At 42.8% G+C, this 24,922-nt stretch overlaps 1 protein-coding gene across 6 annotated transcripts in view; it reads left to right on the forward strand.

The window, feature by feature from the left end:
- Window positions 1-24,922, forward strand: part of NFIA (nuclear factor I A) — a 249,501-nt gene that overhangs the window by 126,587 nt on the left and 97,992 nt on the right. For all 6 annotated transcript variants that reach the window (XM_062497286.1, XM_062497288.1, XM_062497282.1 and 3 more), the window contains exon 3: window positions 8,924-8,989. In XM_062497286.1, coding sequence (XP_062353270.1) covers window positions 8,924-8,989 — 66 coding nt within the window. The remainder of the gene's footprint in view (window positions 1-8,923; window positions 8,990-24,922) is intronic.

Consider the following 24,922-nt stretch of genomic DNA (forward strand, 5'->3'; position numbering starts at 1 on the left):
GGCATTGCAAAACCAGCTATTTAGTCCCCCTAAATACTACTGTTGTTATTGTTAAACTGAGATAGAAAATACTCTGGAGAGAAATGATTTCTTGTTTTTCAAAATACCTCATGAGAAAAAGAAAGGGAAGTGAAACAGAAGCTGGGGGTGACTGGAAATATCCCCTTCTAGGTGACTTTGGATCCACTGTACCAAGTAATTTTCTACATAATGTAGTTGAAGGCTTCCTAAGTGGGCACTGCCACTGCTATTGTAATGGCTGCATTGGTGGGAGGGAGACTTTATTATCCAGAGCTTGAGAGCCCAGCTCCATGCTTTTTACTCCTTTTAGTAACTGTGCCTCTCAAGATAAATCACTTAACCTCTATGTGCCTCCTTCATCCCTGCATAAAGTGGGCATAGTTATGCTCACCTTTCCCACAGAGGTGTTGTAAAGCTTAGTTTAATGTTAATAAGCTGTTTTAATTTTCAGGATAAAAGGATGTTCTATAAATATACATTAGAAGTAATAATAGTTTTAATGCATGCCATTATTTTATAGCAGTGCTTTTCTAGTTTTAGAATTTTTTTAGTGGTTTGAAATTATTACAGGATCGGTTTTTGTTAATTAAAGATTGACATTCGAGCAAAATTTGTTGAATTGTTCTATAAATCCAGGTCTGTGTGCACTGAGCATGCCCAGAGCTGTGCTCACCTGCACTTTGGGATCATCAGGACGGCCCTTTGGCTTTTAGAACAACTCTTTGATGCATGTGCTCAGAAGTTTGATGGCTTCTAAATAGAATGGTTCAAATAATTCAAAGCACTTGAGATTCGTATAGTGTGAAGCAATTTAAAATTATTGTACTGCAATTAATTTTAAATAACTGAGCACTGCATATGTCTAGAAACCAGTATAGATCCAAATGGAAGCTCTCTAAAAATTGAAATGATTCAATAAATTTAAATCACTCTGAATAAATGGATGTAAGTACTGTAAATCATTTTGTGAGGGGGATAAGCAAATTTTCTACAAGTGAATCTGAGGGTAGAGACTCTAATTAGATTTTTTATTTTGGGGTTTATGATGGGGAAATGTAGGTTAATATATATTTCCTAGGGATATGAGGGCAGCTCTTGTTGATCCATATGGTTTCTTGTAGCTCTTACATAGGCTGCTTTTTTTTATTTCCCAAGATTACAGAAACTTAGCAATCCAACTTTGCACATATTTTTTTTCCATTACAAATATCTTTCCCTCCAAATCTGTATAAAAAGACATGAGAAAAATATTGGTCCACAGCTAGAAATGCCAAGTGTATTTTTAAATGCAGCTAAAAAAAAAAAAATCCTGCAGAGTTAAAGCCCTGTGCAGAATGGAAGCTCACATTTTGTAGAGCTGGGCTGCTCAATCAATATGAATTTTTATATGCCTCCATCACTGATTCAGGTACAACCTGTATCTGCAGGTACCAAAGTGGATTATTGCCTGATAGCTGTTCGTTAGCTGGGAGCATGTTCTCTCTCCTTTCCTTACAGATGTATTAGAAAGATGCTATCTCGTTGTAGGGAGGCTGCTAAAAATATTGATGCGAGACCTATTGGAAAGTAATGTCATTTCCATTGGCTCCAGCTCAGCGCCAGGAAAATCCGCGTGCCGCTTCCTTCTCCTGCCGCCGCCCTGTGCGGCTCCCTGTGCCCTGCTGCCAGCTCTAGGGTTGCACTTCTTCCCGAGTGCCAGGGCCAGAAATGAGAAATTAGTGTGCTACTCTTCTGACCTTTCTGTTTCACTGTGTCCCCAACAGCCACAGGAAAAATGGGACAGTGTGGTTCCTCCTCGTGCAAGCGCCTGGCTCTGCTCTTGGCACGAGAGCGCTTTGTCTCTCAAGTTGGCCACCTCTTGGCAAAGGGCTCCTGGCCACTGGTGTTGAGGTGTCCCAGGTCCTCAGGGTGGGACAGAGCCCTTGGTGGCTAAGGGAGCCACTCTGCCAAGCTACTCCTGGTCATTGTGGTCCGGGCAGGGAAATTATTTCTGGATTTGCTTCATGGCTGGTGGGCTCTTCCTAGCTGGAGGAGACACAAAAAGCAAGAGGGGCCCCTCAGCAGGGTCTTCCTTAAGGCCTTACCTTACTTTTAGACAGTTGTCATTATCTTTGTCTAAAGGTCATGGCTAAATTGAATAAAAGGAAAGCTGTGTGTTCCTGTCGATGCACAATGGCAGTATTGACTTTCGTAATCCAGTTTGCTGAGGGGTGAGAGAATTAAATTAGATATCTAAGCACAGAAATTGAGAGCCTTTGAAAACAAAGATAAGGAGACAGCCTGTATTTTCCTTTTCCTGGGAGCTCTGGGCTCAAGATTTTGCAGGTGTGTCATCTGATCCATGGCTTGCATCGATCAAAACTGTGCCAATGCATATTTAATTAGCAAGGGGACCCTGGATGCATTATGGCCATCATCCCTATATTGAATGGACTGTCAGACTTTCTGAATGCCTCCCCACCCCCCCCGCTTCGTTGTTTGGGGAGCTTCTGCATTTTGTCTGAGCAGCTAAAAGTTTCTTTGTTTTTAGCTGGTGATGCATACAGCACCACTGAGGAGAATACAAACAAGTAAAGTCCTAAAGTGTTTATTTTGTCTAGGAAAAAGGGCTGAACCAATTTGAATCCTTTGGGCAACGGATTTTTGTATCTCTTGGAATTAAAAAAACAGTCGCACGATGTTTACTTTAAGAATATTTTATTATAACAAATAAAATCTGTGCTGTGGGATTTCTTAAGGAAGCCTTTGATGACAATTTGAATTAAGTCAAAATTAACGTTTGCTGCTGCAAAGGAATAAATAGAAAATGTTCCAGAAATGAATCAGTAAGCAGGAATCAAAGGCTGTAAACTGTTTTAAAAACAAACATTTATAAGTGAATCAAATACTTGTTTGTAATATCAAGGAACAAATATGGGAATACACAGATTCCCCGCATTCTAGGCTATCACACGATAGCAGTAAATCATTTATGGGCTTGTGAGAACAAAGAAAGTTGATATAAAATGAAACCATTTTGATACAGCTTTAGGGTCTCGCAGCCTCTCAGTGAAGTTTCGCTTTCTGATTTCCAGCGAGGAGGGAAGTAACGGGGAATTTCTGTAGCCAAAAAAAAGTTAGGCGGGGAGTTGTGGAGATCTTTGTTTGCGTCCACCTTGGTACAAAGCCGGCCCAGCAGACATAGAGTGTTGCCTGATAAACAGATGTAATACACAAAGTCTGCTTACAATACCCAGCAACAGACTGTGGGCACATGTTTTGGGCTCATTCAAACTCATCAGCATAGTCTAGCTGGCTGTTTTGTTGCTAGTCTGCTTACGGGGTAGCTTAGGAGCGTCTTACTGGTGAAGTAACAAGGAGGGGTTTTTTTGCCACAAAAGTTTTGTGGCAGGGGCTGATGGGAAAATCATTTGCATACATCTTGTTACAAAGGCTGACTACTTCCTGGCTTAGACAAAGTGTTGCCTGATAAACAGACTTAACACACAAATGTCTGTCTGGAATAAACAACAGCAAGCTTTGATTTACATTTCCATTATCGAAGATAATCTCTTTCCCAGTGTACAGGAATTAAGAGTCCTCGCCTTATAAATAAAAAAAAAAAATAAAAAAAAGAAACACAAAAATAAAACCAGGCTGGCACCACAGGGATTTTACCAGTGCAGAACCTCACTGGGGAGCCATGGGGATGGGGTGTAGGGTGCAGGGGTATGGAATAAAACTGGGAATCTGCTGCGGGCATGTACATGTGTGATGGTGAGGTGGGTGATAATGAAGCACTTTGAACTCCCTATAAAAGTTGACTTGAAAGCAATGGCTGGAGTAAAATGGAGAGCCAGGCCTTCCTTTAAAGAAATCCTAGTAGCCACCAAAATCACTGTAAATAATAATTGTAACATATATGGAGTGACCCCTATGTGTTTATATTATAATGTATAATGAAAGGAAAGTGAGTGTAAAAGAGCCCCAGTCCTGCTGCTGGTTTTTGTTTGTACATCCCGTAAGCTTACCACATAAGACTGTATATAAAAGAGCATGATTTCGATTTTTTTTTTTAATGTATATAAATCTTTGGCAGAATCCATGCCCAAAATTATAGATGAAAAATTTATTGCATGAACACAACCCAGCCATATAAATTTTTTATTACAAATAGGGCTCTGAAACTTGAATAAAATATGTCAGTTTATTATACAGTATTCCCCCCACCCCCAAAGCATGACATGAATGGAAAATTTAACTTGTGCACTTCTGTGGTGCTTCTGCAAGGCGCTGGGCTAGTGGTGGAGGAGAGGAACCTGCTGTATTTCACTGCAGAGCAGGCTCAGCATGGGCAGTGGCAGTGCTGCCTTGTTCATCTGGCATCTCTGGTCATTTCTTTTCCTGCACTACGTGGGGATCACCTTCACTGTTTCGAGGATAGATGTGTCTGCACCTGTGGTAGCTTGCAGGCTGCTCAGAGGCTCAGGCTCCGCTGGGGAGCTGCTCTGCAGAGGTAAAAAATGATCTTGGCACCCATTCACTGGTTTTGCGCAAACCAGCAGATATAAAATAAAGAGGGTCACTGCCACCCCCAGTGAATTCCTGGCTGGATTCAGCCTGCCCTGGAAAACACAGTGTGTTTTTGGGAGTGCTCCACAAAGCGTCCCATCTCTACCCAGTCAGGTAGCCATGGAGTGGCTTAGCACTGGGAAGCGTCATGGCACTCAAAAGAGGCTTTTTTGGTGGAGGAGTGCAACAACACTTCACCGTCTGTGTCATGGTCTACAAAAAAAGAACAACATTGTCAGTCTGTTGACATTGGTCCTGTCCACGGGCCAGACTTTCCTGGGAAGGTTTTATTCTTTCCAAACAATGGAGCGCTCCCTTCCAGTGCCGCCAGCCCTGCTTCCATGCAGCCGCCGTGCAGCCCAGCTGGAGCTGTGCTCCTGCTGCAGCTGAAAAGGAAAACTGCAGCCTGAAAAGTCCAGAGCTTCCATCCTGGAGCTGGAGGTCCCTGCCTGCGTAGGGTTTGGGATCAGGCAGATCTGGGGCTCGGTCGTGCTGGGGTAGCATATGCTTAAGGAACAGATCCAAAGAGGAACAGAGAATAGAGATATGATAGGAAATGCTACTTTGAAAAACTAGCCTGTTTTGTTGTTTGGGTTTTTGTGGTTTTTTTCCTTTATCCCTTAACCATAAATGATTCTCGGAAGTAGAGAGTAAAATAGCTTCAATATGGTTTTTTTGGTCCAGTTTGCCATGGTTGTGGTTGATACCAGATCTCCTTGAGTTTCTCTTGACCAGTAACCTTGAGCCCAGTGCACAGACTCACTCAAACCCCAGCTAGCTCAGGGTTAAAAATTCCAACTACTAACTTTTCTCTAACTAAAAAGCCCCCAAATAAAACCCATTGTGCTATTCAAGGTTAAGCTTCCTTAAACATAAAACTAGATTCCTGGGTGATTTTTTTTTTTTTTTTAATCAGCAGTCTTAATAGTGGTTCCTCACTATAATATTTCCAACTCCATCTGAAATCATTTAAATCCTCCCCTTAATAACATGCACTTTATTGTAATATACAGATTCTTTGGCTTCCTACCAGCCTTAGCTTAAGGCACCAATGAAACTGGTTGCCGCAGGGGGCCGTGGATTCAAGAGGGGCTCACATCTACTGTATATTTTGTTTTGTATGTTTTCCAATGGCTCTAATTATTGCAGGTGGTAGAATTTAACTGGCAGTGTTGTTGCTAAAGAAAATAGGCACAAAGTGTATACTGCTTTGCAGAGTGGCTATCAAATATATAGAAAAGAGAAAATCAAATGAATTGTTAAACTGCTCTATAGTTAGTGATTTTATTGATTTAATGCAAATGCTTATGAAAACGATCTTCCATTTATATCAATTATGTATGGGCAAAAATTAATTTATTCCTCTGGTCACCTGTTTGGCTAACTGACTCAGCAGGACAGACATTCCCTCTCCTGGTGTAGCCGAGCCTGCAAAACACTAAGTGTTCAGTAAACTGGAATTTGAAAGTTTCCATGTGCAAAACAACAAAAAAGCCCCGACAGGAGTTAGTGCCAACTGCTGAAAAAGCAGAGAGCGAGCAGTGGAGGCTGAGCAAGTCTCCCTTGTCCTAGGCAAGACTGTAAAACACAACGGCTCTGATTTTGCCAATCCCTTAACCATGTGGCGGCACATTTATACGTGCCGGATCATCTGTGGCATCTGAATAAAATCAGGGAAGCAAAATTCTGCATATAAACATTTTGGCTAAGTGCCTCAACTCAGTCTTCTTATCTGGGGTTTCCACAAGATGCCACCTTGCATAACAATGCTGAGCACATACTTGCCCAGTCCATGTTTTCGGTAGCCTCCCCTGATCCCCACCGCAGGATTGAGTGGCTTTATTTCTACCTCATCCTGTGTTTTACTGCCCTACGCCTCTCTATGAAGAATAGTGCTTAAAGCTGTGTTGTCTTTTCCTGGGAAATTAATATTTAATTTCAGCAGAAGGGGCGGGTTGCAGGGAAGCAGAATTAGGATAAAACATGATCGCCGGAGCCGAGGAGATAAGAGGAGAAAGTTAAAGATTCGGCGTGCAAACAAACGCCCTATGGCCAGTGGAGCCCCTCTTGTGCCACTAGCCTTGGTGTTGGAAAAACAACACTCGAGGCAGACAAAAGTACTTTGTTTCTCCCAAGCCAGGAGCAGCTCGGGCTGCGTGTGCTGCCCACCGGCTGCAGGGCTGTGCTGGAGCCAAGGTGCCAGCGCCGAGCCCGGCTCCTGCGGCCACCACCGCTGCCCTCCCTGGGTTCTTACAAATTTTAGGAAAGGGAAACACGCTCCCGTTCCCACATTTCAGCAGGAACTCCTCCAAAACTATATTTATTTTTTTTTTTTTTGTGGAATTCCGAGACTACTGGAAACATAAAGCCCAAACTCTGATTGAGCCATGGCTGGCTGGAGGGAAAGAGAAACCTCAAAAATAAGCAAAAGGCTAATGCCCGCCCTGTAAAATGAAATCCGTTGAATGTTGACTTTGAATGTTAACTAAATATTTTACATTCCTAATATTTTACCTTTGTTCTTACCTTTGCGGTATCGGAAGGACGAAACTTCTTGCCAAAATCCAGAATACAACCGCACTGTGCCTGTTACCCCCATAGTGTATCTGCTGGCATTGATTTCAGCTTCAGGGAGAGATAATTCAGAAGATCAATATTTAAAACAAAATTGAAGAAGTGGGGATTTTTTTTTTCCATGAGCTGCATTGGCAAAATTATTAAAAATAATAAATACAAAAGAGATTAAATGGATTCTGGGTATATATCACTTTGTAGGGGAATCTAATTGATTTTAAGTGGAAGGATCATGACTGAAGCTTTCTTTGCTAAATTTCTGAGTGTTTATATTCTGAAATTTATCAAGTTTTGTTTTGTGAGTGCTTTTTATACTTGTAGTTTTTAATGTATACAAGATTGTCCTCTAAGCTTCTGAATGATACCTAAAGCAGACAGTCAGCAGGTACAAAAAAAAAAAATGAATATTTAAAATAGGCATTTTCTTTATAGTGCTCTGTGGTAATTAAAATCTTCATTTGCTTAAAAGCAAGGAACCTTTTTAAAGCAATAAATTAGCATTGCTTGACCCAAGGTCACTAGTAGTACTGCTTCTTCCAGCACTATTAATACCTCAAAGAAAAAGAAGGGGTGGTGTTATGACTCTGTTGCAATAGAAGTAAGATTTTCAATTTAATCACAGTTAAGTGTTGTGACCTTTTGATCTTGCATTGACTTCTCACTGAAATGTGGTCAAATTTCAGACAGTTAATTCCAAACTCTGCTAAGTCAAGGTGAAGTCAGAAAATGGGTTTGCCAGGATGAGGGGTGGTGTTGAAGCATTAGCAAGTGGTTTCATTGCCTAAGTTTTGTTTCACAGCAATAACTTTTTCTGCAGGATCAACAAATTACAGAACAATTCCCGGGGAAAGGGGAAAAAATGTATTAATAGCAAAAACCAATAATTTGAGGGATTTCTTAAAAAATATTTTTTTTCCCACAGGTAAAGGGACTTTTTTTTCCAGTTCATAGTGACAGAAATAATTAAGAAGGAAAATACGATTTGACTAAAGCTTCTACTAAGAATAATTTTTGGACCAAAGAGCGATCATCTTCACATAAAGTAGAGTTAATAATGTGTAAAAAATGCAAAACACTCGTATTTACACGTACCCTTTTATAGGTAATTTTATTATTTTAGGAAAATAAATTGTGCTCGTTGGAGAGTGTTAGCTGGGAGTTTGTGGGATTATTTACACAAGTTCTAAAGCAGGTCATCCAGTATCTGGTCTCACTTATCCCACTGCAAATCACCACCAGCACTGTACATTTTAGAAATCTTGTGGTGCTGTAACCACTGTGAAAGTACGCCAAAAAATCAGCTCTTCCCTCAGTTTTGCAGATTTTGTTCCATAAATGTGTAGCCAACAATCTCCACGACTATGTAGGGTTGCTAAGTTACCTTTCTATGCCTGCTTGGAGATATGTTTTGAGACTTTACTATGTGTTGGAGTAAGGCTCTGGTTTGTATACAACATAGAGGCTGCATTATAAAAAACATGTAGGAGAGTCATTTAAATATGCCTTCTTTAAAAAGAAGGATTCTCAAAGCTTAATTTATGCCAACACACACCCCAAGCACTCTGTGGAGTGCCATAAACAAGATTCCCTTTTTTTGAATTTTTTTTTTTTTTCCTAGCAAACATATTACCTAGGCACGGGACTTTTGCATTATCATGTCCTAGTGCAACACTCTTGTCCTCAGTTTGTACTCTCAGCCTTTTGAGGAAGTCTGGCGCCTCTGATCTATTTTCCACAGCAGACCCTGTAATTTTTGGCTGTATTTTATGTTTTTCAGATTCAAGTCAATCTGAAAGTCCCAGCCAGCCAAGTGAAGCTGATATTAAGGACCAGCCAGAAAATGGTAAGTTCTTACCTGCTGCTCCTGCTTTGGGATATTAAAACAGCCTATATTTATAAAGATTTTTTTTTCCCCCATGTCTATTATAAAAAGATGATTCAGAATAATTGACATGGGATGGCTACAAATAGGTTATACACTCTCCTCATAGTTAAAATGCTACTGCTTCACTAATCTAAGGTAGCATTTCTTTGTCCAGTCCCGGAGAGATTTTTTTTTCCCCTTTAAAATTAATTTTAATTAGGGAGATGCCATTGAAGAGCCTGCTGTATGCAACCCTTATCCTTATTCCTCCATAGCAAAGGCTTTCAGTCCCTGGCCCTTGAGTCATGACCTTCAGGAGAGTAGATGCTAAAAGAAAACAGATCAGGGAAGTTCAGCTACAGCTCCTTGGTGCTTCTCTCCATGTTCTCGTGGCAGTGGCTGGACTGGAAGCAGCAGAAGGACTGGAACTTTTGGGAAAATTCTTACTCTCTGGATCAGGGCAGATTCAAAGTACAAGCAATGGCTTCTACTGAACCAATGGCTTGCTTTGAAAAGCAGCCCAGAAAAAACAAATTCAATAATAGTGGATTTCTGTGGGGACTATATGTGAAAAAATGACTATGTGTGTAATGGAACAGCTTCTCTTCCTTTTTGTGTTTAGCTAAGGTAGACCTCAACAATTTTTGTTGGCTCAGTGGCAACTGAGTTTTGTTTAACTACTTATATTTAGGACTCAGAATAAGGGATGATTATTCGTAGTAGTTTTGTTTGACTTCTTTTATCTATAACCAGGGCTTTTCTTTATTAGCCCTAGATGGTAGGTTGGGTTATCCACTGTACTTGGGATTTACTCTGCGTACACAGAAAAGAATTTGTGTGAGGGGTTGATACCTCTGAAGCCTGTCACCATTTCTGGGACGTGTAAATCCATGTAGAAATACTGTATCTGTAGTAATGCAAGTGTGATTTCCCTTTCAAAGAGCAACTAACTGCTTTGCCTTACAGCTGTGTATGTGTTCAGTGGGTGTTTTGGGGGCTTCATTTGGGGGCTGCATTCACATCTGGACTGTTTTGGGGTTAGGGTTAAACTGGTGAAAATATTAAGGAAAGAAGAAGAGGTTTGGGCACATAAAAACCTTTAAATTACCAGTGGTGAATCATAGGACATGGAACATAGGGCTCATTGGGCTAGCAAGATTTTGGCTATTTGAGCTCCTGTATTTTCCTCCCGTGAGATATTAAAGGTTTCATATTTTGATAGGTTTTGTGCTGTTCATCTCTAAACATACCATCTTAAAACATTGCTGCTGTTTCTGAAAGACAGCGCCTAATTTCCCTTATCAATCCTGTTCACAAAAATTCTAATTTGTAGCCAAAGGATTGCAAGGTTAAGAGAACTGACTAAACTGCGATTTTTGTTCTGCCAATTCTGCTTTTTTTTATAAATGGGGAGTATGTTGCCTGTGTTTATTAAATCATATTTTAATTTAGAATGTATTAGGCACCAAGCATGTTATTATTTCATGTTTAGATAATATTCTTTCTCAGCTATTAAAGCACAGTTCATCTTACCCTGCAGTTTCTTAGTCTTTAACAAAGCTTGCTACTCAACAACTGCCCCGAAAAGCAGCAGTCTCTGTGTTTAATAATGTAGAATCTGTAAGAGCCTAGTGAAATGAAATATCTCTGATTTGGAGCCTGAGTCTTCTTTGTAAAACAATCTTTTAGTGAATTCTTGGAACTTTGCTCGTTGACCTGCAAAAGGTACTTTTTTTTTTTTAATAAACAGGAACGGGATTTTTCTTCTTTTTTTCTCAGCTTTACTAAAGGGTATTTTTCCCCACCACATCAGCAGCCTCCTCACTGGTTCTGCACCTTCTGCAGTGTGTGTGTGGGAGATTTTCTCAGGCAGAGTGTTGGCCCTGAAGGGCTCGTTCCCCCCGGGCAGGCTGAGCTCATTCCCAGCACACACAGCCCCCAGCTCCGGGGTACCCGACGTAGATCAACACAGATCTGCAGCTCTTATCTGCTGGACGTGAGGATGAAAGCAAAACTGCAGGCTTTAGAAAATGAAAAACTGCACGCACAGAAACGGACACAATAAATCATATTAACTGCGTTGTTCTACACTTGCTGTAGACCCACTTCCACAGGGCCTGATCCAAATCCCTCCGGAGTCAATGGGAGGCTCGTAATTGATTTTACTGAGAGTGGGAATGAGCCCACACAGAGAGGAATTTTTTTATTATTATTATTTTTAATCGAAGAAAAAAACAGAATCGTGAATAATCTCATTCCCACTGATGCCAACAGCGGAGTGACCAGATTGAGGGCAGATTTGGAAGCATTTTTGCATGTGTTTCTGGAAGGCACAAAGAAGTGTATCGATTCAGTGCTGCCTTTTCCATGCATGCATTCCTTCATTTTAAAAAAATAAATCTTTAAAGGCCTTGTGAGGGTTATACAGCCTCTCTACTTGCCTGTTAATATCCTTTCTGTTCCACTCCATAAATTCTAGAGCTATTTATTATACACATATATTTTGCATACCTTGAGTAATGTAGGTTCAGAAGGGTCAACTATACGGCCCTGAAAAAGAAGGCCTCCTACTACAGATTTTAATTTATCATTCTAAATTGTATGTGTTGTTTTGCAAAGCCTGTATGTCTAACCTTCATTGAAGTGAAGTTCATGGGAAAAAAAAAAAAAAAGCTTTTCTTTTTTAGAGCTACTCCTGTTTTTTTTTCAGTGGGCTTTGCTGGTTCATTTTCTGGAGTGGGATCATCACAGACAGGGAAGATGGTGACACCTTCTGCTCTCTGTGGTGGCTTCAGCACTAACTCTGGCTTTTCCCTCAGCCTTCATTAAGCCAGAATAGTTTCCAGGCAGTCATCCAGTCACCACTGCAAATATTTAACAGAAATATTAAGCATTTAATTATTTCTTAAGGGAGAGATGCAGCATGATGGACATGAAAAGCAAAAATGCAGGCGAGACAGGGCTCACTGGTGCATGGATGGTCCAAGGTCCAGATGTTTTGTGCTGGAGCTGGGGGTAAAACCAACACAGGGTGTGCACAATGTTGCTCTGTCACCATGGGCAACAGTTTTTTGGGGAGAGGCAGAAAATCCAGAATTCCTCTGTTTGTTATATGGGTGAGGAAATTTGCAGGAGGGATAATGGAAGAGGCCAGCAACTTCATCCAAAAGGCAGGAACATTTTTTGATGCCCTCATATTTTGCTCAAACGAGGAATTTTTTCTGACTGGCTGGGTGGAACACCCATGTGGAAACTTCCCCACTTTTGTAGTTGCCTAATGGTATGTAAAAGCTTCATTTCAGCTGGCACTGCAAAGTGATTTTGCAATTCACCCAATTAAAAAAAGTTATTGATTTTAAAAACTTGTTAAATGTACTGGTTTGGTGTTGTGTTTTATAAACAAACTAGTTTTCAGTGAAGTGATGATGACAAAATGGGTAGTCTGATGTAGTGAAGTGACTGCATGCCTGGGGATCAGGAACAACTGAATTCCCAGCTCAGCACTGCTGTGGACACTCTCTCAGGCTTTTATTCTGACTTTCAGTCATGGAAACAACTATCAGATGGATTTTCTTTTTGTAAGTAGGATTATTTTAAACTTTTAGTAGGGAAACCTTTTGGTCTCCAAATTGGGGATATTTGCAATTCTGTCTTTCAGAGGATATTAAAAGTCAGATCCTGCTCTGCTCCATCAGGAGCTGAACTCTGGAGAAAGGCAGGGAGGATGTAGCAGAGTGGTTAATAACTGGTACAGAGTTGTGCTGCTGCTGTCAGTAAATGTATGTCAGGCAGTGTTTGTGTTTGATGTGGTGGCACTGGTGAGTTAATAAGTGCAGCGTAAAGGTGCACACGAGGTGTGCTGTGCAAAGCAGGAGAATGCTGTGTCATTTCTGACAGGCTGCTCCTGCGGGGGTAACTGTGATTTGGTGGCTCAGAGTTGGTATCACAGCACTGTGATTGCAGGTGAGTGAGTTCTTTTTGAAGAAGTTCGTAAATTCTCCCATTTCAAGTGAGCAGGCCAGCATTCATTATTACAGCTGATTGCAAACATGTGCCAAATCCATTGCTCTGACAATTTCTGAAGAGGGAAAGGCATTTTTCTAAAAAATAAAAATGCATAATGCCCAAACCAAATGCTTTTTAGCTTTAATGCAGTCTCACTGCTTTGAGCTGCAAGTACCTTAACAGCACTGCAGGAAATGAAAGGCACATTGTTCACTGAAACATTAAAAAAAAAAAGGAAAAAGAAAAACAATGATGCACCGTAACTCGCAGAACTCGTTTTTCAGCCCTGCAGTAATTACACTGGACTTGTAAATATAATTTGTGAATTCTTTTGCTTAAGTAGGGTTGGACTTGAGTGTTAAACCTTAAAAAAAAGTTTTAAGTATATGCTTCCTTTTCCATGCCTAAAAACAGAAAGGAAGAATTTCTGGTCCTTGAGCTGTGGGGGAAAGAGAAGGCCACAGTGGGAAAAAAGGCAAAGAGGAATTTCTTCTTCTCTATGCAAAGCTGGTCATGGAAGAAATGATTTAGCTTTGGCTGAAAGGGAAGAGGAGATTATGTGTGGGAAGACCCCTCTGTCTAAACTAACAGGCTGCAGAGTCCAATCCTTCTGTGAATGCTTTCCTTCTGGTCCCAAATTTAGCATTCCAAGCAGTGGGATAGCTTTGGCCAGCAGAAGCAGCACCTGCCTGGCCCAAGGCTTGGGCACTCTGCTCAGACTGAGTTCACCCTTCAAAGCCTCATCCCAGGCAGAGAACAAGGAGCTGCTCTTTGTGGTTGTCCCCATCACTCAGCTAACGTTGCAGGTTAAATGGTGGCTTAGCGACGACGATTCTTTCCACAGCCAAATTTTTAAAAAGGGGAGATATTCTGTTTCCCATGTTCTGCTCAGGCCATGCCTGACCTCTCATCTCCACTGCTTCAGGTGGAGTCCAGCTGCTTCACAGGCTTTCAGAGCTGTGACAGAGCTTGATTCCAACTCACCATGGAGGTGCTGGGCTTCTCTGGAGGCTCCACTGTCCTTGGATGAGCCCCTCAGTTCCCACCTGAGGAGTGCAAGGACACGAGCTGTCCTCTGGACACACAATGCTGAAACTGGTTCTGTTAGAAAATACATGGTCTCAGATGACTAACATTCCTGAAACACCTCATTTTCAGGAGATAACTGAGCCTTGCAGAAAAAGTTTCCTATCAGTTACAGCTGCAAAGGCAGTAATACAGTAACGGCAGCTTTTATTAATGTTCTTGTTCATGGGATTATTTGCATCAGAATCTTATAAATGCAAGAAGACTCTCCTCTCTTGTTTACAGAGCCACGCTGAGGAGTTATCACAGCCTGAGGGACTAATCTAAAATTAACTTTCTTCAGAAAAAGCTTTAAAAAAAAGCCCTTAGCATTTCCAATAAGGAATCTCATCGCTGGCACTGAAGTCAGAGCTCCTGGTGATGTCAGCTTGTTTGCACCTTTGTAACTTGCCAGGACCAAATTCTGAACAGATTTGCACCCTTACGGATCACGTTGTCTGCTGACGGGGAACAGCAGTAGGGAAATTTGTCCAGGCTTGGAATCTGTGGCCGAGTCAGGGAGTACTGGTGGGGTTGGTTTCCTCTGGCTTCCCTGGGACTGGGCAGGACACGCTGTTGACTCTAACAGGACCCATCAGCCAAGAAAGGTCTGATGAGGTCCAACCTGTGTTTCATCACCCCCTGAGATTGCCTGTAGGCAGCTCTGAGAGCCAGCGTTTCCCAAGGAAACAAAAGCAGAAATGTCTGGTTATAAATTTAGTTTATGTGTGATGTAGTCTTGCATTTCCTTCATCTTATTTCATTGCATTACATTTCCAAAAAAGAGCTAGAAAATCAACATTTCAATTGTAATAATCTAGAATTGAAACTTTGCAGCATCCAGGTGTATGTCCCATCCAGATTCATGACTGTCATGAAGAATCATCTGAATAATTAGAAAAGAAAACACCATTTTTCCCTATATTACCATATACTCTTTTGAGTCCAGACTGTGAGGAACAGTCACATCATTTCCAGGATTTAGTGGGTCGTGTTGTAGGCTCAGGATTTAGCCTGCTTATCAGTGGCTAGCACTCTCTTGGGGGAATTCAGTGATGGGAAATGGCTCTGACTGTCAGTCAGGCCAGAAACAGGGACATCAGTGGGGTCAGTTGTGTTGGGGATGGCTGGAGACCCTTCTCATCAGTGACCTGCAGTGCTTGAGGCTTGGGGATTTTCAGAGGACTTCAGTTTTCACTTCTGCTAACCATTAACCTTCACAAGCAAAGCATTCCCTCAAAAAATTCATCCAAGGCGAGTATGACAGGAAATATTCAAAGCATGAAATGAATGCTTATAGCATGACAAAGCAGTGCTTGAAAGACATGAAACGTTCATTACACTTGGAGTGGCTGAGCACTGCAAAGGAGAGGAGAAATAAAAGTGCAGCTCCAGTATATATTTTTATTTCTCCATGTGTGTGTACAGAGAAAAGGCAATGAACCTTTCCAATGGATAAGGTGCATAAATACAGCTGAGATTATTCTAAGTTGTTTCAAAAATGTACTTTTATTCTGTTGCTCCATCCCATTCCTTTCCATGAATCTTTATCCAGGAGATAACAGCAAGGGCCATCTAGAGGGCAGCTTGGAAATGGGCCAGAAGATGGCCAGAAGCAGCAGCCTCTTAGGGAACTCTTGAGCTTCCCTTTGTAGGGTCAGGGATTTTCTTTGTCCCAAGGGCACCTCAGTGTCAGGTCCCTGCCCCCTCTGTGGCAGTGCTGGGATGGGCAGGCAGCCAAGGCACCCCCTTCTACCCATGTCCCACGTCCCAGGGCACAGCAGCTGGGGCTGGGAGCAACCACCAGCTTTCACTACAACTGTTTTTAATGTCTGTCTTCTTGAGAGAGCTGCTGTTTAATTAACAGCTGAGAGCTGGGTTGCGTCAGGGTAATTGCGGCCACCGGAGCAGACCACAGGCTGAAGGATGCTTTGGAACACCACCCTGCCCACCAGGAAGCTGGGCACTTAGGGAAAGGAGTTTATTTGTGGTGTGGGCATCATTTAATTTCTGTTGAGTGGAGAGGGGAGTTTATTAGTGGAGAACGGATGTGATGCCAAGGTCTGACTTGCAAAACAAAACCCCAAACCTTTCTATTTGTCTTTCTATGTAAAAATTCCCTAATGCTCGGTAATGTAAGACAAGGGGAAAATTTTGCTTGCAGGAGAATTGCCTTCCACAATAACCAAGAGAAAAAATACAAAACGCCCACACCAGAGCAGAATGATCCAAAATGTGAACTTTTTACGCCTCCCCAACCTTCTAGGTTAGGCTCCCAACCAAGTGATCTTTTATTATCAACATGATATACCCTTGACATAATTTGGCACAGTGAAAGCTTCTTCTGCTGAACTTGTGATTTCATTTACTAGATCTGATGAAAGTTCTGTGAACCACAGTAAAATGTGATAATTAGTAGTTTAATTCTTTTAGGGTGTGCGTATTAATTGAAAAGGCTTGAACTATAAATACAGAGCCTGTGGATAAAAGCCCCCTCTGAAATCAGTCGCTTACCCGAAGTATTCATTACCTCCACATCTATTTAGGTGGTGTCTCTTTGTGTCAGTGAGTGGGAACCCTCCACTCAGACATCACAGCAGTGAAACCCAGGCTGGCTCACTGCTGCTCTCCTGCCATCAGAAGTGCCCCCTGGCCAAAATTTTTGCCCTCTGTGGTCAAACCACTGGAAGTTAGAAATATGTGCTGGGAACTGTGCTGTGCAGATGAGCTGGGGAGGTGCTGGCTCCCTTCCTGCAGAAGTCAGAAGGGAATGAAGGCTTGAGGCAGAGGTAGTGGCAGCAGTGGGTGGGTGGGTATCTTTCTGTTTTCCAGCAAGTTCACCCAAAGGCATCAGAGATTCCCTGTGACTCCAGTCCCAGCCAGTCTGGCACTTCTTAGCAATATGTGCTTTTCCCCCCACTTACACACTTATCCTTCATTGTACCTGAACTACCAGCACCTAAACTTCTGTGAGTGGCTTCAGCCAGAGCTGGGTTCATCCAGATGGGAATGTCCAAGTGTAGATAAGGGATTGCACTTTCCTGCTCACATTCGGGTGTTCTTTAGCTTTGACTTCCTGACCAGCACAAGAGGTGTTCTGTAGACTCCAGACCTTTCTAAATAGCTCTATACACTATGAAAATGTGTGCCTTTTTTTCACACCTTTTTCTGGTTTCTGCCTGTGGTGTAGTGCCTTTATGGATCTCGTGGTTTTAAAGGTACAAGTTGGTTTGCTTTTCAGTGGATCCAAACCATACTCATACTTGGTTTACATGCTCAGAAAAAACCTGTATGTCTGCACATATTGCAGATTCTTGGGTTAATCAGGTGCTTTCCAAGTAATTCTAATTTTGTAAACCTGGAGTTGTATACGCTAGCAGAGAGGTGCATGTGAAGGGCAATGCACAACCCCTTAAAGCAGCATAGGGGACTGCTGCTGTTGTCAGGGAGGGCACTCTATCGAGACCAGGCTTCCAGAAAAAGCCTCATCACTTCTGTAATTAATTAGATACTATTTTTTTTTTAATTGAAGGTACTACTTTTTATCTGCAAAAGTTGCTAGCTAGGAACTGCAAAGAAAGTTTAGGGCGACTTTCATGGAGTTGTGTGAATAAAATCCACTTTGAAGCCTGGCTCTGGTGTGACTGAAATGGAAAAGTACCAGATCTGTTTCTTGGAAAGTGAGAAAGAGATTTTTATTTTCAATGGTCCACAAATATTTTCCCGGGAGCAGAGTAGTGAGCATGGCAAAAGGGTCAGGAGGAAGGTGAAGCGAGTGACTTACTTACAAACACACTTCTTTCACTCCGCTGTTATCTGGCACGAAAAAGGGCACTGCAAGTTGTTTACAGCAGTTTGTGCTGTTCGTTCCTGCTCCTTTTTCAGTGCCCTATCTTCACTTGTACAACTCTTTTTCTGGGTTGTGATAGTGTCCGGATAGATTTGAGTGGTGGGGTGGTAGGAAGGTGCCAGTTGATTAAATGTGCTGCTTGCTATGTACATTTCATGTCTGCTGTCTTAACATTTTTTTGTTAACCACTGCTACAACTGAAGAAAATGCTGAAGTTTGACAGCTGGGAGTTACTGCTGAGTATATGCTGTAAACTATATCATCCCTCTGCCTTCTCCCTTTCTCTCCCTCCTGCTGGAACCAAATGATTTATAAAATGCCTTCACATTCTTGAGTGAGTTCACACTATCACCTCCAGGCACTGCACTGAGGAGTCTTAGGAGTGGATGGGAAACACAGATCTGATAGCTGGTATTTTTGTCTGAAAGGGGAAAAAAAAAAAAAAGGCAAAAAAAGGGCCGATTAAATTTAAAGGAGAAAAGTTTCCTGCTGTGCCCCAGAGTAAATCTGCAGTTAGTGAAGCACTTTCTAGTAAACAAGAGATGTGCGTGGTTAAAGTGGGGTTTTATTATTATCCACTGCCATTGTTTGCCATTTTCATAAGATTCAATTAATGCAATCATTTTGGAGTGTCTCTAATCATTACCTCCCACCCTCCCTCACTTGCACTTGAAGCAAGGGGATCTGCTGCAAGCCACACTCTGGTGTGAGAAGCCAGCACCTCACTCCTGTCCCTGGCAAGGGGAGGCACAAGGAAATTATAGGGCTGCCCCAGGGGATCCAAATATTTCTCTTCTCTCTGACTGGCCTTTTCAGGACACATAGCCAGCACCTCAACCCTGGCTGTGGTGTGCCCTCCCATGGAGCCACCATGGCACCCCAGCAGTTCCCCTGCCCTAGCCAAGCACAGGGTGCCAACACCAGCTCTCAGACCATGCTGGGCCAAACCTTTTACTGGTATTTCTTCTCCGAGGGTCATAAGGGAGGGATACTGCTTATGTAGCTGTACCACTCTCACTCACAGAGAAGCCAGACCCCTGTCCCTGTTATCTTTCTACTTTATTTCTTTACTCTTAAGATTTTATCTGCAACAGAAGGCTCTTTGACAGCTGCATCTCCATCGGAAAACCTGCTGGTGTTTGGGGGGTGTCCCCACCTGACCAGCTTTGCACTGCAGACCTCCTGCAATTTTCCCACATGTTAGACCTCAAAAGTCCTGATTTTCAAAATCAGGTAATTCACATTCAGGAAGTTTCCAGCAGCAGAATGCAGAGAGCTGGTCCTGTCCCCCCATGCCGTGCAGAGGGGAGCCAATTTTATTGTACAGCCAAGCATGCCAGAGCTGGAAATGCAGGAGGAAGGGGAGAGGTGAGGAGCAGGAGAGGGTGGACAGCATCCTGACAGACTGAGATGGCTGCAGTTTTGAGGCAGGAGGGGATCCCCACAGATTTTTGTGGGGGAAGGCTTAGAGCAGTGGTTGGGTAGTGGCCCACGGCTCCATTTAAATCAATAACAAAGTGGGCTGGAAAGGATGTGACAACCCGAGCAGACAGCTGAGGAATGAGGCAGCTCAGTATTAGTGAATCCAGATTTCTGTCTGCCGTGGCCATGAAGGATGGATTTGCAGTAGGACTGGGGGCTGTCCACTGTTAGAAGGAGAGGGAAGTAAAGATCATCCCGTGTACAATATAAATGTAAGTTGTTATTACTACTATTGCTATGTGAGCCATAAACTGTTCCCACGAGAACAGAGGTGCAGCATCATTGAAAAAGAATGTCTTACTGTGAAATGGGCAGCAGAAACACTGTGGCATTATCTGCCAGGCAGTGAATTTACCTTGGTGACAGATCATTATTCCCTCCTGCAAACGAACCAGATGAAGGGCAGGAACACAAAGATAACTCAGCAGTGCTTGCATTTTACAGGCTTCTGAGTTGAAAAAAAAAAAAAAAACCCAAACAAAAAGTAGCCAGATAAAACTGTAAGGATGGGGAAAGTCAAGAGACATTGCTTGGGGCAAGAAATGGGGAAGAAAGCAAATTTTCTTCCACATCTATGCTGACGTGATACATGGACAAAGACATGGATCCAACAGTAAGCATTAAAATGAGACACCAGTGGTGAACCTAAAATCCTTCCTGTCCCTCTGCAATCTCTGGAGATACCAAGACTTTTGGCAATTAATCTCTCTCTGTTGAACCTCAGGGAGTTTTAAAACCAAGATGTTTCAAACACTGTAATCTCTGGACCTGAGATTCTGCTTCTGGAGGAAGTCACCCACCCTTCTCCTGCTCATCCTGACAAGCCAGAGCAGACAGAGTTGAGACAGAGTTTCTCAAGAGCAAAGGTGGATCTAGCAGGGCATGTGGACTTGGCTGAATGATTTCTTCATCATTAGATGTAGGGAGGAGAAGACTGGACAGTCTATCTACTGTCCATGTGTACTTTATCCCTTTCTGTTTTTCTTTTGAATTCTACAGAATGGGAGTTTCATAGATAAATTATCATTTTTGATAAGTATTCATGTGCTCTGTGGAAGAATGTGTCTAGGGATGGGCACAGTGAGAGAATTTCCTCCTCAGCTCTTCCAGTGAAGTTCTGATCTAAACTGCTCAAATGAAGACATTATTCAAAAGTAAAAATGTTCTGTTCCAGTTCTTGTTTTCATTCTTTCATGTGTCTGGGGACTAAACTTCTGTGAAAAAGAGCCCATTCTCACAGGATGCCTTGCCTAATTTTGCAGACAAGAGAGGTTCAGCTATTCCAATTACGATGAGATAAGAATCTGAAATGTTTGGGATCGCATCCATCCTGAGTTGAACTCTAACTTTTCCAAAATCCATCCATCATTACTTTTCCCTTTATTTCTGCATTTCAGTAATGCAAGCAAAGGAGGAACAGAGAAGAAATGAATGTTTATGCATCATAAACCATAATAGATGGGGTTTCTTTTACCTGAGTTGTTTTAGTTTAATGTGGAGCTCTGCCAGTGGAATTCCTTTTCCATTTTTTCCTGCCAGCTTGAAAGTCAATCTGAGCAAAAACTGTCACAGCCCAGACTGCTAAACATGGCCCAAAATATGAAATCCTGGCCTCTGTGGTATCTTCAGATTGTTTTAAATACATGAGGATAGGGCAATCCACCCCTGTGAATCCCAGGGTACTGCACTGTGCCACACACACTGACTGCTGGGATGGGTTAGAGGGTCTAGAAAGGCAAATCTTCTACCACAGGAAGGGAGTACAAAGGCTTAGCTGTCCAGCCCAGCTTCCAGGAGCAGTTTCATCCCAGGTCCTCACTGGTACCCCAAGAGCATGTCTGAGTTGCTGCAGGCACCCTCCTGGGATGGGACATCCCTCCAATGTCATCCCAATTCCCTGAGCACCTCCCCCTGGAACCACCCAATCTGCCACACATGGGATAAGCACTTGAAAGTAGTGAAAGATGAACAAGGTCCCTCTGTGCCTCTTCTGTTTGCCATGTTCATGTTGAATCCCTCACAATGAGTGAACTCCGAGGCCCTCTTTGGGCTACAGCTTGAGCAGGTCACACGAGAAAAATAAACTTGGTTTGTGTTCTAGCCTGACCTTGGCCTGAACCTGAGAAAGTGAATGCCCCTATCACACCAACATGTGTCTGTGAAAGTGCAGTAAACACAAACGGGGGTCACTGGCCCTCTCTGTCCTGCAGTCCCAGGCCAGGAGTCTGGAGTTTTGGGCTGTCCGCCCAAGTACTTGCTAATAAATGTCCATTCTTAGTCCATAGAGGAATGTAGACAGGGCATCCTGCCCTGCAAAACACGAACTTAGAACGAAACGGAAAGAGAGTCTCAGTCATCATGCAGAGCTCTGCTGCTGGTTTCCACATCCAGCAGTCTCTTCCCACTGGATTTGTGTCCCTAGTTTGGGACTTGGCTGGGGAATTGCCCACTAATACACTGGGTGTTCTCCACTGCTGTCTGGAAGCGCGGTTGCCTGCTTAACCCTGAGTGCAGCAGAGCTCTGGGAGTCAGCCAGTCAGTCTGTGGGGCTTCCACCTCAGTGCTGGGGGGAGGCAGAGACCTGGCAGAGCCTGGGATATGAGCCTGGAGAGCCTGGGTCACCCCAGGATGGGGCTGTGCTGCTTCCAGGGCTGTGCAGTGCTTTCACCATGCACCTTCACTCTCCCAGTGGGGCCGGTCAGAGGCAAATGATTGCATGACATGACATGACATGACATGACATGACATGACATGACATGACATGTGACAAATCTCTTCCCTCCCCAGCCACTAACTAAGAAAAACAAACATGTAAATTTAGTTAGAATAACTAATATGTAACCAGTAGACCTCAGCCTACTGGGGACTAAAAGCTATCACAGTTAGTTCTATGCAAAGAATAGAGGAATAAGAGACTCCTGGAGAGAAAACTCCTAAAAAATCAATTTAAAGCACAACAGGTAAATACACAATAGCCATTGATTTTACTGTGAATTGCAGTTTGCTCACCATTGTTGTCAGCTGAGAAGGTGTAAGAAGTAGCTCTGGAGAGGAAAGCCATGGGGAAAGGTGGAGCTGGCTGATCCTCGTGACTTAGCTTCCATCCCCAGCTTCCTCACTTTCACATCACTTTTGTCCAATCTAATCTTGAGCAGATACTTCCACCGCTTCTATTATTGTGGTGTTCTGCTAGTCTTTTAGAAGTGCCGTGGTGTGAGGAGAGGGGAGTACCAGGAAGGGAGGATGAGAGGAGCCAGTGGATGAAGTCGCCAGGGTTTGTGTCCATATCACCCAGGGGAGCTGCCCTCACCTGACCCTGTCCCCACCAGCTCCTCCTGGACTCTGGGCTTTGCTAGAGAATCCTGCCGTATTATCTGGACGCATGGATTATTCCTATGACTGTAAACTAACACACACATTAAAACCATCCTGATACCTTTTTTTACAGCCCCCTAATTCTGTGTCTACAGGACTTCAGAGTCCCTGGGTCCAGCTCTGAGCGTGTTTGTAGGGTGACCTTGGAGAGTGCACCCATCTACCACCAGCTGAGGGAGGGTTTTATAGATCCTGAAATAATTACAGCATCGTTGAGTGCAGTTGTATAATTTCTTGGCAAAATACTAATTAAAATGATATTTACACACAATGGTTATTTAAACTTAAGACTTATTTAAAAGATACTTCCAGGGCATCTGAATCATGCTGCTACTTCATTTCACCATCTAAAATTGCTTTTGAAATACTATATTTTTTTTTTATCTTGCTGTGTTATGGCAATTAGAAATCTCTGTGTTTACTAGGAACAGAGAGTCCAGCAGAGCGGAGTGTTTAATGTGATGAGCAGTGTTAGGAGCTCAAAGAAAAGTCAGATGCGTGTCGACACATATTAAAGCTGTTCTGCTGCTCAGAATGACTGTTCGTGATACTTGTTTCATGATAAACTTCCTCAGAACATGATGTTACTGGAAAAGAAATGATCCACTCTGAGAAACACGCAGGTGACACAGTTGAGTCAGCAGCTTGCAGCAGTGACACAGGCTTACGTTTATAAAAATCCCCTCTGAACTTTTGTCTCCCGTGTGCGTACATCAGGGCCTTAAAATCTGTCCTGCTTCTTGTGCTCACTTGGTAGCTGTTCAAGCTAGCAAAAAATCTTCCCACCAGGCTGATGAAGAGGTAGATTCCCAGCCTTAAAAGTCTCAATAGTCACAAAACTTTCCTCTTTCGTCATATAAGTGTTAGTATCTCCAGTGACCACTGATATCTCCGTGGAAATGATAAACATGGAAAAATAACAGACTGCTGTGGAAAACCAGAAAATCCTACCTCCCATATGAGATGGGTTTAATTATTGGAGTTGCAAGCATTTCACCATGCACAAGCATCTCTCCATTCATAGGTGGAAAGTACCTCATGCTGTGTTTGAAATATCAACTGGATTTAAAAGAAGGCTTTGTGCTTCGGCATGGACCTTTCTTAGCCTCCTGCAGATGGTTCCTGTTGCTGAAAAGAGACATGACTTGTGAGATGGGGAGACCTCCATGCCGATTTTCTGTGCTGCTCTAATCCTGCTTTCCACCCATAAAAGACTTCAGTCCTTAAGCCTTTACCCTCTTTCTCCTAAATATTAAAATTATTTTCCTGAGTGTCATACCGTATTAAAGCAGAATGAAAATGGTTTTAACAATTGCTGGCATGGGGCTTCTGTACAGCATGTGTGTCACAAATCATGTCACTTTTCAGCAATAGGGCTGCTGCCAGCGGGAGGCTCAGAAATGCTCATGTTAATCAAAAATTTTAATTTCAAATCAAATTGACAGTTTACACATGGTGAGAAATGCTTCTCACCATGTGATATTTCAGTATGCTACACTGGGCAAAATGGGTGCACTTTCCTGTTAAGAATTTTGACTACAGTATCTGCAAATTTATGGGTTTCAGTGTACTGGGTATGGTAGTGGTTGATCTAAGGGAGCCCCTTGGAGAATAGGAGACAGAAGGGTTTTCATGCAGCCTGGCACTGGTGAGCCGCTGTTGGCACATGCTGCTGGAGAAATGACAGGTATTCAATAAACATCACTATGGTTAAGAGGAAGATTTAAAGGAGGGAGGGGCTGCAGTGCTATAAACAGGATTTGAAACAAATGTGCTTATTTCAGCCCGTGATTAGTCTGAATACCTAAGTATTCCACACCAGTTTTTAAATATCCTTACATTTATTTTCACACTGATGTTCTTCACACGGCATGAACAATAATATTTATGGCATTAATACTGTAGCTAAATTCTAATTTGGAGCAGTGTAAACCCAAGTAGACTCTGCGTGTTCCAAGGCACGCTCCGGCAGCGTGCGGACCGGAACACGGCTACAGCACACAGCCCTGCCATCAGCTCCTTCCTCCTGCCAGCAGCTTCCTAGAAACCAGTGGGCAGATTCAGGAGGCAAAATACCAGCTGATACTTGGTGAGGAGTGAGAGGAGCAAGGACTGGTGATGGAGAGAGGAGCAAG

Source organism: Cinclus cinclus, chromosome 8 (genome assembly GCF_963662255.1).
Source record: "Cinclus cinclus chromosome 8, bCinCin1.1, whole genome shotgun sequence".
NCBI classification, from domain to species: Eukaryota; Metazoa; Chordata; class Aves; order Passeriformes; family Cinclidae; genus Cinclus; species Cinclus cinclus.